General features: G+C 37.6%; 1 protein-coding gene across 8 annotated transcripts in view; it reads right to left on the bottom strand.

Moving 5' to 3' along the window:
- emid1 (EMI domain containing 1) overlaps nt 1-13,312 on the bottom strand; it is a 70,361-nt gene that overhangs the window by 9,972 nt on the left and 47,077 nt on the right. For all 8 annotated transcript variants that reach the window (XR_009271168.1, XR_009271169.1, XM_058774516.1 and 5 more), the window contains exons 4-9: nt 8,988-9,077; nt 8,472-8,533; nt 8,127-8,253; nt 4,818-4,862; nt 4,303-4,392; nt 746-838 (exon numbers count right to left, since the gene is read on the bottom strand). Coding sequence is in view for 6 of the 8 variants with exons in the window: in XM_058774516.1 (XP_058630499.1) it covers nt 746-838; nt 4,303-4,392; nt 4,818-4,862; nt 8,127-8,253; nt 8,472-8,533; nt 8,988-9,077 (507 nt within the window). In the remaining 2 variants the exon portion in view is untranslated. The remainder of the gene's footprint in view (nt 1-745; nt 839-4,302; nt 4,393-4,817; nt 4,863-8,126; nt 8,254-8,471; nt 8,534-8,987; nt 9,078-13,312) is intronic.

Genomic DNA, 13,312 nt, shown 5'->3' with positions numbered 1-13,312 from the left:
ATATTGTTGTATAATAACCACAAAACTGTATAACTGACTGCCTTTGCAGGGAAATAATTTCCTAACTTTTCTTCTATCACATGGTCTGTTTCTTCTTACATAACAAAATAATTTCAATTTAAAGCAGCGTTTCACGTCCATTTATTTTGTTATATTATTATCACGTATAATTCAAGGAAGATGCAGATGATTATAGAACAATACAAGAAGAGTAGAACACAAAGAATAAACAAAGTCTGTGACAAGGATGAAAAAAAATGAAAATGAAAAATCTTACCGAACTCAAACGTTTGTATACTGCTCAAACTTGTGGGGTCGCAATAATTTTTTCATGGGTTTAAGAAGTCTCTTGTGCTCACCACAGCTGCATTTATTTGGTCAAAAATCAATGTAGAAATCAATCGAGAGGCTACATTTTTTCAGGACTCTTTGATGAAGAGAACCACATCTTTTGTAATATTAGTATAAATGCATTTACTGTCACTTCTTATCAATTTAATGCATTCTTACCGCATAAAAGTATTAATTTCTTTAAAAATAAATAAAATAAACATATTTCTGACCCCAAACTTTTGAACGATGGTGTAATAAGTGTAGAAAAGCACAATCAGTCAGTCATTATTGTAAAATAAAGCTTTTTGATGATACAAGTCCTAATCACTCTGGGTTCTGGTTTTTATTTTGTGATAATGACTGGATGATTGTACATTATAATTTAAACCCATTAAATGATTAGTAATCATACCATCTTGTTCAGGTACAGGGGCTGGTGGTCCGGGGGGCCCGGGTGGCCCAGGGAGGCCCCTCTCTCCTGGGAGGCCCGGTGGTCCCTGAGGACCTGAGGAGAAAGCAAAAAAAAAAACTAAAAAAACCCACAAAGTTCTACCTTTCAAGCTATCTTTCCCCTGAGTAGTCAATTATAAGGCACTCTTATCCTATTCAACAGAAAGCTAACAGGAAACAGGAGAACGTATAGAGTGTTTTTTTGCACACTACGTTGAGCAGCTACAGTATATTATAAAAGGATTCCAAGGAAGTTACGGGATGTTTAACATCCTAAAGAGAAGGAGAGGAAGTAAAAGAGAGCGCAGATTGAGGTAGAATGAGGTATTTGGTTTCTATACATGGCTGTTCTAGGAAACAGGTTAATAAGAGGGGCAGGAGAGTGGTGTGTATTTGTGCGTTACTGTGTGTGTGGGCTGTAATTAACAGGAGGGGGTTCATAATGGCCATGTGCTGGGCTCTAACAGGGAGAGCTGGGAAAACTCAAATAAACACTGCTAAATGCCGGAGCATATTAGCGACTCTGGTGTGTAATAAATTAAAAGCTGGCCAGTGACTGTGCTGATTCATACAGCTCTCTGTCTGGATGTGTGTGTGTGTGTACATCTACATAAGATCCCTCCAGCTGGTTCCTTGTTGCCTGTTAGTTTTGATTAAGTGGGAACAAAATGAAGGAAAGAAAAGCTACGTCACGACTGGTGTGGGAGTGTGATTGCAAAACAAACAGAACAAGAGTTTCATCTGCCTGTCTTTGTTTTTCTCCGTTCCTGTCCCTTCTTTTCTTTTCCTCTCTTCTGACATCCCTGGGTAGTTATCACCCAATTTCTCATCAGTCTCTCCTTTAGGTGTTTGACAAAAGGTTTACGAAAGTTATTTGGAAAAGAGGTTAGATGAAATGTAGGATAAAATTCCTTTAATATGAGTTACAAGTTTTCATTTTCTGAGGGCCAAATTCACTAAACAATTATGTCATTCTTGCAGTGTGAAAACCTGTTTCTTATTATTCACTAACCACCCACAATCCAGCTTAAAAGGGTGCTAAATGTACTGAAATAGTGCTGTTCCATGAGACAAACATACCTCCTTTCCATGTAAATTGGACTTATCTCTGTTGCTTGATTTGCATAATACCTGCAGAGAATTGGTCACTGAAACAATGCCGACAGCATGTGTAAATAAAGAGCCTTACCAGTGGACAAAATTCATTCTTAGAGAAGTGTCACAGCACAAGCTCTGTGGAGTCTGCTGCTTTATGGAATGCTAATTGAGTGAATAGCAGTTCATTGTGTGTCTGTAAGAGCATCACTGTAAAGAGGATGTCCTGTTTCCCTTTAACAGGAAGTGCGTGGACCGGTATTCTGCTGACTCAGACACACAAGAATCTGATCACTGAATTTGCCAGTTCCATCCTTCAGTTACATACTATGGCACTGTCATGTTTATGCATAAGAAAAAATCATTTATCTTGATTAAAATGCATTTTGCTCTTTCATGTAAATACCATTGAATGAATGTCTATGAATATGGTATTCAGCACTGTACCATAATAATGCTCTGTTGGGATTGCTCCCATTTCCTCAAGATTTTTGGTTAAATTTATATGAATGTACAATTTATATGTCATTTATTTATATTATTTCATTTTTAGAATCACCTTTTAGCTTAACTAGCTCATTTTAATAGTCCTGTGGTGTGATAAATGAATTTTTAAAAGTACAAATAATTAAAAATACAAATGACTATGTAATACCTCGGTTAATATAAAGTTGTAAAGCTGCATATAAAATAATTACAGAAGAAATATATGACATGTCAACAATCCCAAAGTGTGTCATTTCAGCTACCCATATACCATGACGTCGTTTTCCTATAGATAAACATACCTATCTTGAGAGAATACAGCAATCAGATACAGTTCATTGTGCATGACATGAAGGCGTAAAGAAAAAGACAAATCCAAGAAAAACAATACAACGGGAAACATATGGAAGAAATAAGAAGCAAGTATTGTATACATATTTCATGTTCAATTTAGATTGGATTCATATGGCTGAGGAGCCTGGGTAAAGACCTAAGGTCATTTGAAGCCCCTGTCAGTCAGTCATGGCTCTGGTAAAAGACCCTTCATACCTGTGGCCATGTTTCAAATATTATAACTAAATTCTTTACTATCTTTGAGCCTTGGGGTAAGTGATACGTATGTTAGTCGATGTGTGTGTGTTTTAGGCAAACCCCAGCACAGCAGTACATGCTGTGAACAAAAAAGGATTTTTTTATAGTGTGGTCCAAGCACAAATATTTTGGCAAGAGGGCTTGGAGCTTAATGCTGACTCGGCAACGTCTCCATATACTGTCTCTTACGGCAGAAAAGTCAGCATGGTGAGAAACCACATTCTTGCAAGTCACAGGTCAGCACTCCACAAGAAAACAGTGCTCTGTTGTAAGTGGCTACAATTATGTAAACTGATGTATGAAGACAACTTTTGGGAGTGCAAGACAAAGATGAAAGCAAAAATGAATAGTTCACCCAAAAGTTCAAATTTGCAGAAAATGCACCCACCCTCAGGCCATCCAAGATGTAGATGAGTTTGTTTCTTCATCGAAACAGATTGGGATAAATTTAGCATTACATCACTTACATCCTCTGCAGTGAATGGGTGCCGTCAGAATGAGAGTTAAACAGCTGATGAAAACATCACTATAATCCACAAGTAATCCATGTGACTCCAGTCCATCAATTAATGTCTTGTGAAGTGAAAAGCTGCATGTTTGTAATAAATAAATACATCATCAAGGCATTTTAACTTTAAACCATCGCTTCTAGCCAAAATACCAGCCGGTAATTGATGATAACGCTTCTTCCAGTGAAAAAGTTATTCCCATGTTCTACCTCTCACATCAAAATCCACTGACATAATTTGTTTAAAACAGTTTTGGACATACTTGTTATTGGTGCTTTATCTGTGCATAATTATTTCCTGATTCAGATGACTTTTCCACTGGATAAAGCAATATGATGGATAGGGGACTCGTATTTTAGACGGAAACAACAGTTTGAAGTAGGTTTTGATGATGTTTTTGTCGGATTAATGGTGGTTTTGTTTCTTATAAACATGCAGCTTTTCACTTCACAAGATGTTAATTGATGAACTGGAGTCATGTGGATTACTTGTGGATTAGTGTAATGTTTTACATCAGTTGTTTGAACTCTCATTCTGACGGCCCCCATTCACTGCAGAGGATCCATTGGTGAGCAAGTGATGCATTGCTAAATTTCTCCAAATATGTTTGGATGAGGAAACACTCATCTACAGCTTGGAGGGCCTGAGGGTGAGTGAATTTTCAGCAAATTCTCATTTTTGGGTGAATTATTCCTTTAGGTGCTCTACACATTAGACAGAAACATGAGATGTGTTAAAAGGACATAGCTAGTCTGCCACAATGTTTGTCTTGAGTCACAGATTGATTTTGCGCTCAGGATCTTGTGATAGTGTGGTGGGCTTGATTTTTTTAAAGTACCTGGAGGACCAGCTGTTCCTTTAGACCCTGGAGCCCCAGATGGACCTCTGCTGCCCGCGTCACCTTTGAGTCCTGGCAGACCTCGAGACCCTGATTTACATACAGAGACAGAGAACATATGTAATGTACAAATTAGTGCTCTTTATTCACCCTCATTTTGTTTCAAACCATACTTCTGCAGAACACAAAATACGATTTTGAAAATATTTTAACTGATTAAAGAGATATTTTGGCAGTATATATTTTGGCAGCAAAACTTGAAAGTCATTCAAGTTTTGAAATTAGTTTAGAGTGACTAAATGGTGAATTTTCTTCTTTGGGTGAGTCTCCATCATTTCTTGTTTTATGCATGCAGTGATCATGGGAAACCTGCTGCTTTTAGAAAGGTTCTAGTCCTTACAAACTGTATGAATGAACCACGGTTGGGCAGCAGACCTCTAATGTGAGTGTGCAGAAGTGTGTATGTATGTATTTTAGATTGAACTGAACCGTAAAAAAGACATGAAACAACTCACCGTCTTTACCGGGTAAGCCATCCCGGCCTTTCTCGCCCTGTGGACCTGGGACAAACACACACAATTTACCGTTATACAGGAAGTATAAGGATTCTCCAGATCTTAAAGCGCTCTCTACTCTAGTCTGTAAAAAAGTCAATCTTCCATAAAGTATCTTCCAGGCCTGCCATTGGAACCGTCCCACAACCTGATAAAAATCAGTGGATCGGTGAAGTGCCTGTTGGCAGACACAGTCTAAATAACACTGAGCTCATCATGTGAGATCATCAACTGTGACATCACTGCAGAGACAGGATTCCCTGAAGGAATAATTTATGAACTGATACATCGATATATTTACACAGTCACTCATGTTATTCTCCCCCTGAAAGACTTTATGATAAAATAAAATCTCCTCATGTTTCTCTCCCACCAAGCATCTGGCCATTAACACATCCACACAGTTTATGTTACAGAAACATGGTGAATGAGTAACACAAATTCAACAACCCTGTTGTGTTACAAAAAATGGCCCCCTTTGAGGATTACCTGAAGAGGGCCACAAAGGCTTTGTAGTTCAGATCTATATCAGAAACCAGGCAAGGAGAAAAAGGAGACTGTAATTTGAACTGCCTTCTTGCCTTTCTCATTTGGGATATCTTATGATAGATAAACCTTACTCGACATGGAAGAAGTCCAACTCAGATTAACATTCAGCTTCCCTGGACTCCCGACTGAGTTTTTGGGGTACGGCTTCATGCACAGCTAATGTCTTGATCAAACTAACGCCCTGCGCCAAGCATCCTGCTTGCCAATGTCTGCTCACTTGAAAACAAGCTGGACGAGCTAAGAGCCAGGAACAAATCAGTGGGAAACCAGGCAGGGACCGCTGTACCTTCATTTTCACTGAAAACTGGTTGTCTAAAACACTGTTCTGGCACTGCACTGCTGCTGAATCTACAGCGCCACTGTAAAAGAAATGACATTTTTCTGTTTATATATTTATTTATAATTTTTAAGTGAAAGAGATGAAATAAAAGATATAAAATATTGCAAAGACCACACATCTTACAGTTGTTTTTATTGTATATAGTATACCCAAGTGAAAAACTGGAACAACTAATTTTGTGCTAAATGCACTTTAATAGTGCGGAAGTGGTGCTGAAGTCCAACTAAAGATATACTGAAGTATATTTGATTGCGCTAAACTATTGCAAGTATATTTCAGGTACACTTATATCTTGCATTTAAAAATGATATTACTCAAAGATCATACAATCCTCATCAATAGTGACAATAAAACACATTTTAGGCAAAATATTAAGAAATGTGCATTGTGCACAAGCAGTACTCCATATAACGTTTCATTTTTATTTTTATATCAGTCTTGAGCGATATGTCAGTAAGTATGATGATGTCTAATTTGCATCCACTTTTTCTATTTCAATCAGACTAAATCAATAATCGTGCATTATAGTGAGCCCTGCATAACATCACACATAGTTTAAGAGCTCCACACAAATGCTCGTTCCTCCCATGAAAGCACCAGATTCGCTTTCACGTTCTCCATCTGTGTAACCAGCACATGGAAATAATCCCCTCAAGGGTAATTTGTGCCTCATCCTTCCACCACAACCCTCCATGGATGTGGTATTTCGATGGGATAGAGGACTGACTTTGCACTGAGGTGAAGAACCTCTGGGCAGCAGATCTATTCAGTGTTCTGTGTGGAAGGAACTGAATTGCTCTGATTTGTTGAATAGTTCTGCCAAGTCAGCACAGGGAGGACTCTGGAAATCTCTGGACCTGCCTTTTAATCCCTTCCACACTTCAAGTGATGATAGGATTGAGCATTGACAGCGAGGGATAGGTGTGGAGTGGGTAAGGGGAATTAAGGAGTCGGTATTAAGCATTAAAAAGGATGTCTCGCTGCATGAAGGATGCATACAGTGCTGACATACACAAACTGATGGAGATGATTCATCATTTTTACAAACTGTGCTTTGATGCCTTCAGATGGAGAAATAAGAAGCTTCAAATAGGAGAACCGTACTCTGCATGATCCTAAAGAGAGATCCACCAGTCAGAGAAGGGTTAACGTCGAAACTAACAACAACAAAAGAGCACAGCAGTGACAGCTCACTTCCATGAAGTACTACACATTTTAGCTGTTATTTGTTTTCTGTTCTAATATTATTGAACTGAAAGTCTTTCACTACAGGTCTTTTATGAGTGTGGATAGTAAAAACACAAAGTCAACATTGTAATAATTTGCTTTGGCTTCAGTACAATATCAATATAAAAGCCAATTATTTAACTTAATGTCACACGTTTTCACCTGGTAAATGGGTCTTTAAATACAATATATATGTCTATTAAAAATATATAAATACATAAATAAAGACTTTTATGATGTTACAAAAGATTTCAAATAAATACTGTTCTTTTGATTTTTCTATTAACCAAAGAATCTTTTTTTTTTTTTTTTTTACATGATTTCCATAAAAATATTAAGCAGCACAACTTTCAACATTGATGATAAAAAGAAATCAACATATTAAACTGATTTCTGAAGGATAATGTGACTTTGAAGTATAGATTATTTATATTTTAGAAAGGCCCTCATCCTGTTGGCGAGTCCATCTTCAATTTTTTTTTAAATACTAAGAGAAACTGAATGGAGAAATATTTCCAGAACAAAGGCTGCTTGAAAAGTCTGCGGTTACAATTTGGCCGGTGGAAATGACATCTGTGACACAGTGTCAAGTGCAGTCCTACAGTTTTTACTATACAATTAGCCCCTTCAAATCCCCACAAGCCTCTTTAATGTCTCAGTTCCACATCTCTATGGCAACTGGCAATGAATTGGTGCAATTCAAAGCCACATGCACCATGGCAATCACCCAAAAAACACCCACAACCGTCAGTGCTCACATCGTCCAACACACACACAACTTAAATCTACTCTAATCTCTCCACAGTGAAATCCCCAACAACTGTAGTGGGAGATAAATGAAAATGTGGATGGGTTCTGGGATTATCATTATTGTTATAGGGAATGGGATTATCTCCACATGCTTATTGGCTAATAAAGTTTTCTCCGTATGGATCCGGTGCTAAACTGCCATTATGAATAAATCACAAAATGATGTGATTTTAGCTGTGGCCAACTGCATGGCTTTGAACCCTTGACTTTGGCACTGAACGACAGGAACAGTGGCCTTTTGTCCAATGAACATCAATCTTCAGTCCATTTAAATCAATGCTACAGGACAAACACCACTACTAAAACTGCTCTTTATTCTGTGTAACACAAAGTGATAAACATACCTGCGGGACCCTGAGCCCCAGGAGAACCTTTGGCAGGTGGCGCCCCCATCAGCAAGGAGGAGTCAGGTTCATTTTTTAACTGCGTCTGTCGATGAGAGGTGGAGGCAGGGGCGGTAAGAAGCTGAACCTGGGAGAAAGAGCAACAGGAAGGCAGAGAGACAGAGAAGGCACAATGGGAAATTGATTAAACTGTGTTAAACGGGGATTGTCTGAATGATAAAGGATTGATGAGGACAGAGCATCATAAAACACTGAGGCACAAATAAACAAAGCTATCAATGGATGCTATTCATTCTTAGTGAATTCCCCCATGAAAGAAGCTCAAAGTGAAAGATGTGGCTTTACCTTGGCCTCCAGAGAGCTCACACGATCTGTGAGGGCAGTGATACGACTGCAATTCAAACAGTCTGAGAGAGATAGGTGGGGGACAAAGACAAGTCATAATCAATTAGATCAATAACAGCTTTCACAGTGTTCTTTCCAAGGTGAGTTCTATTTAAATATAGTGCTGTTTACAAAGTTTTCTGTGGTATGGATCTCTTAGCACTTTGATGAAGAATAAATGAAATGTTCATGCTGAAAAACTAATCAGGAATCAGTCTGAAAAGGTGCTGTTTAAAAGAACCAGGAAATGTGCATGCAAGCTCAAAATGTCCAACACAAGTGGGCTGTTTACTGTTACAAGCTGGTTACATCATTAAGTCTCGCAACAAAGGGCCTTGGGTACAATTTATAACAGTTCCAGATGGACAAGTTCCTTCAACTCTGTTTTATGGATGCTTTTGTCTTTGTAGGGCTTTTTCATCACTTAAGTGGAACATATTTTGAGTTGATAATGGAGTTTAGAGGTTTGGTTCTTACTTGAGATATGTTCTCCTGTTTTAGAAGCAGGTTTCAGAAGTGTAGCCTGTTTTCTTACAGCCTCCTGGGCAACCAGGTTACTTGATGATCCTGCATACAGAGATTAATGTATGAATAGAAATATGAAAAATGTATGAGTATCACCGTTCAAATTTTGGTGGTTAAATTTGAAAAAAATAAAAAAATAAATCAAGTAAATGCTGTTCTTTTGAACTTTCTATTCATCAAACAATTCTGGAATTAGTTTCCACAAAAATATTTCATATTTTCATTCATGAAATATTTTCAACACTGAAAATAGTAATAAATGTTCAAATAATAAGAAATAAAATCACATAAGAAAAATGCAGCCTTGGTAAACATAAGACTTTTTTAAGACGTGAAAAATTCAAGTAAAACATTTATAGAAAGTTGTTTGGTTTCCAATTTTACAGTTAATCAATACATATACTGTTCAAAATTGGACATGTTCTGGTTAACGTTAGTGTAACATGTCCACAGTTAATTTGATGAACAACACCTGTGGTTACTTTGCTAGGATTGTGTGAACTTGTGTGAAAAATGGGTAGAAAAGAGACATTTTTTTTCTTTCTTTTTTTGCAGACACAACTATCTATTCATAACTATACATAACTACCTATTTATCTAATCAATGAAATTCAATGCAAATGCAAATATTTTACTTTGTCGCCACTTCAGGTGTGAAAATCATCACGAATAATCATGCAATATTCCAATATACAACTGACTACCAACAAACTATGCGCACTTTGTTAGAAACCAGCCATTTTTTTCAGAATCTCTTTGTTAGGATAGAATTTGAAGCCAAGCAGCAGTATATATTTAACTCCTGGCTTTTGCTCTGTATTGGGATAGTTACGCTCTGAAAAGCACTAATAATGCTGCTTCATATCTGCAGAGACAGGAAAGGCACAGAGGGGCCTCCCTGACAGGTAAGCCCACAGAACCCTGGCATGAGGGGAAGGGTACACAAGGGTGGGCTGAACAGGATCCAAATCTGGAGGGAGAAACCTGGATATGCTTTTCACAAGAGAAACACATCTTTGGGTATTATATGTTTAATTTTGGCTAACATTAAATCATTTTATGACATTTTTTCTTCTATCTTCATAGTGATCTTGAGGAAGAAGAGGTAACTTTTGGCAGACAAGAGAAGATATAGGCTCACATTTAAAAACAATGGTTTCCTTGTGCTGTTCAAATGGACCTCAATTCACGTTCCCCCAACTCCTCTCCCTCTTTCTCTTCTTCTATCTCTTTTTTCCAAGGTAGTGAGAAGTTTTAATACTCCCTGGACTGACCTGTTTCAGATTACTTCAGCAAACGTCTCTTATATTAGGTAGTCTGTGGCTAGCTCAGGTGCTCCAGACATAAACAACTGACCCAGTTCAGAGCTTCATTACTGCTAGGGACAGGAAGTCTGCTTAGCCGCTCTGACGTAGATAAACCACAGCAGTAACAGGACCAGAACCAGTGAAGTGGCACCTGCCTTGTTTTCAGACTTGGTAAAAGAATAATGGTCTTGGAATCTCGTTTTCGAGTGAAAATGTAATGGGATCATATGAATAAGTCAAGATGTAAGAAATATACCGCAACAGAAAAAGAATAATTAGTGGGTAAATCAAAACAGAATTCAAAGAGAAAGACAAAATGTTTTGTGTTAAACAAACCTCACCAGCAGAGAAAAAGGGAATGGTAAGAGTTTCGCAGTTAAACCACGAAACCTGCATGGGATAAATGTTCCCTTCAGGAACCTCTTTTGATTTACTTTTTGTGTGTGTGGAGGAGACAGAAAGGAAATTTCCCATAGTGCATTGCTCTTACTGATGGTTGTGTTTTGTTCCAAATGTCCCTGTGATTTTAAAATATAGACCTTTCCACTTCTATGAAGTCTTTTTCCAAAAGCAACTCAAAAAACGAAGCTAACCACACACAAATGCTAACAGCCTTCTACCTCCCAGCAATGGCACGAGATGGATAGTTCACCCCAAAAAGCATCTTTGTGGAAGACAAAAGGAGTCCATACTGCTTTTATCTATACTACAAATGCATTTAGGGATCAGGGGCTGTCAAACAGCAGTTTTGATTTACTTTATGGTGCTTTTTGGTCATTTTGGTAACACTTTAGTATTGGGACCAATTTTCACTATTAACTAGTTCTAATTAGCATGCCTATTATTTACATATTGGCTTTATATTAGTACTTATAAAGTATTTATTCTACATGACCATATTGTACATCCCTAATCCTACACTGTTAGACATTTCTGTAATTTCCACAGTTATTTACTGTATATCACCCAGTGTAATACTGCAAATTCCCTTTACAGTGAATAACTGTATTACCCTTTGCATCATGGGAATTTTCTGTGACGTCAGACCCCACATACAGTGACTTACTGTATTTTTTAAAATTGCTGTATACTACTGTAACAGTCTCTTTGGCGCCATTATACTGAGGTCATTTTATTTTCCTAATTTCTTACATTTGGATTGACACAATTTACCCTGCACCGTGTCTACAACGCCGCAACAGCTTGGGACTGACTACTGGACGTGTTACATCGCTTGTAATGATTGGAAAATCCGTTTGTACTTTGTGTCAGAAACAGCTCGAGCGCTTGGAGTATATCTGCACGTCAGAAATATACCGGGGCATCACATTACTGTCCGCATCCACTGTAGATAGTATATATAATGGGTTCTATATTGTTTTTTATCGCGCCACTCACGTCCGAGGAAGACACAGAAGCAGCGGGGCAGCGCCGCTGGTTTTTCCCGGGGATGAACCCGCAAGAGTGGAAGAGCTCTGGAGAACATCTGCACTGTGTGTCGATGCACCTTATGAGAGAATAAGACCAGCAAGCAAGGTAAAATATATGTACGTTTGTCTGTGTGTTTGTGTCAGATTTTTGCACACCAGTTTCACCCACAGTAACATTTACTCGTCAACATGGCGGTTACAGAACGTTACCACGGTAAACTGTGCTGTCGTTTCAAACGACTTTTGTCAGCTTATTGAATTAAGTTACCGAATTAAAATTGTTTTTAACGAGCAACGCTTTATCTTATATTAACATTAGGTTAACTAATGTGAAATTTAGTTCAGGTGATAGTAGTTAATGTTGGCCAGTAGCCTGAGAAAATAAAATCGTATGTTAGCTAGGTTAAACAAGTTTTATGGCTAGCTGCCTTTCTAGTTTTAGAATTAGTTTGTTATAGTTTTTAATGGAATTTTTTTTGTATTTGTGTTTTAAAGGTAACTGCAATGAAGCATCAAGAAAGACATGAGCAGACCAGCCACCCTGAGACTGATCATTCAAGGTAAGAGAACAACTATGGCTTTGAGAGGTTTGTGTATTCTATATGGAGTTTGCCTTTTAAAAGTGTGCTATTTCTACTTCTTGTTTTTCAGAGAAGACATTTCTGTCAAAGTGGATGGTGAGCAAAGATGGTGGCCACATTTTGGAGCAGCACCTGGGTTTTGCAGACGGCTATGTATTCTTTGGCTGTTTGTCTTTTTTCCCCATTATGTTTCTGTTGCCTAAAGATTCTTTGTGAGGATGAATCCAGAGGACACAACATAACGCACTGCAAAACGTCCTAAGACAGGGGAAATGGTGAAGATGCACTGTTCCAGCATTGGAAGACTGTATTTTTAAGTGTTATACATGCAATGTTTTAAATAAAGAATTTGATATTTTGTAATTATTGTGTCTGTTTTAATTGAATGCCAGAAGTACCTATGTAGAGTAAAAATAAAATGAATTCTATAGAAAAATGATAAAATCTACTGAAATCTATATTAAAATGAATGAATTACAGTAGTATACTGATAAATCAAATACAGTTTGCTACTGCAAATCTTAATTACAGTAACTTAAGTTACTGTAAAAACCCTTTGAAATGTCTAACAGTGTACCCAATACCTAAGCAGCAAATTAGGAGTTTATTGAGGCAAAGGCTGTAGTCAATGGTTTGTTAATAGCGAGAATTGGACCTTAATATAAAGTGTGACTATCATTACTTGCTGTTTATTTTTGTTTTATGGGAAAGAACAGCCGGATATTCCACAAAATACCTTCTTTTGTGCTTGGATCATAAAAGACACAGGGATGAGCAGATGATGAGAGCATTTTCATTATTGTGTGAACTATCCCTTTAACACATTCCTAAATCTCTATTTAAATGGAAATATTTGAGCTGAATTTATCAAATTCACATTCATCACAAGAATACCGGGCTGAGAGCTCAACCACCCCCAGATTTGTAATATCCCTTCTTGGACTATTAATATACTTCCC

Source organism: Onychostoma macrolepis, chromosome 05 (genome assembly GCF_012432095.1).
Source record: "Onychostoma macrolepis isolate SWU-2019 chromosome 05, ASM1243209v1, whole genome shotgun sequence".
Classification (NCBI taxonomy): Eukaryota; Metazoa; Chordata; class Actinopteri; order Cypriniformes; family Cyprinidae; genus Onychostoma; species Onychostoma macrolepis.
This window is presented reverse-complemented; position numbering and strand designations above follow the sequence as displayed.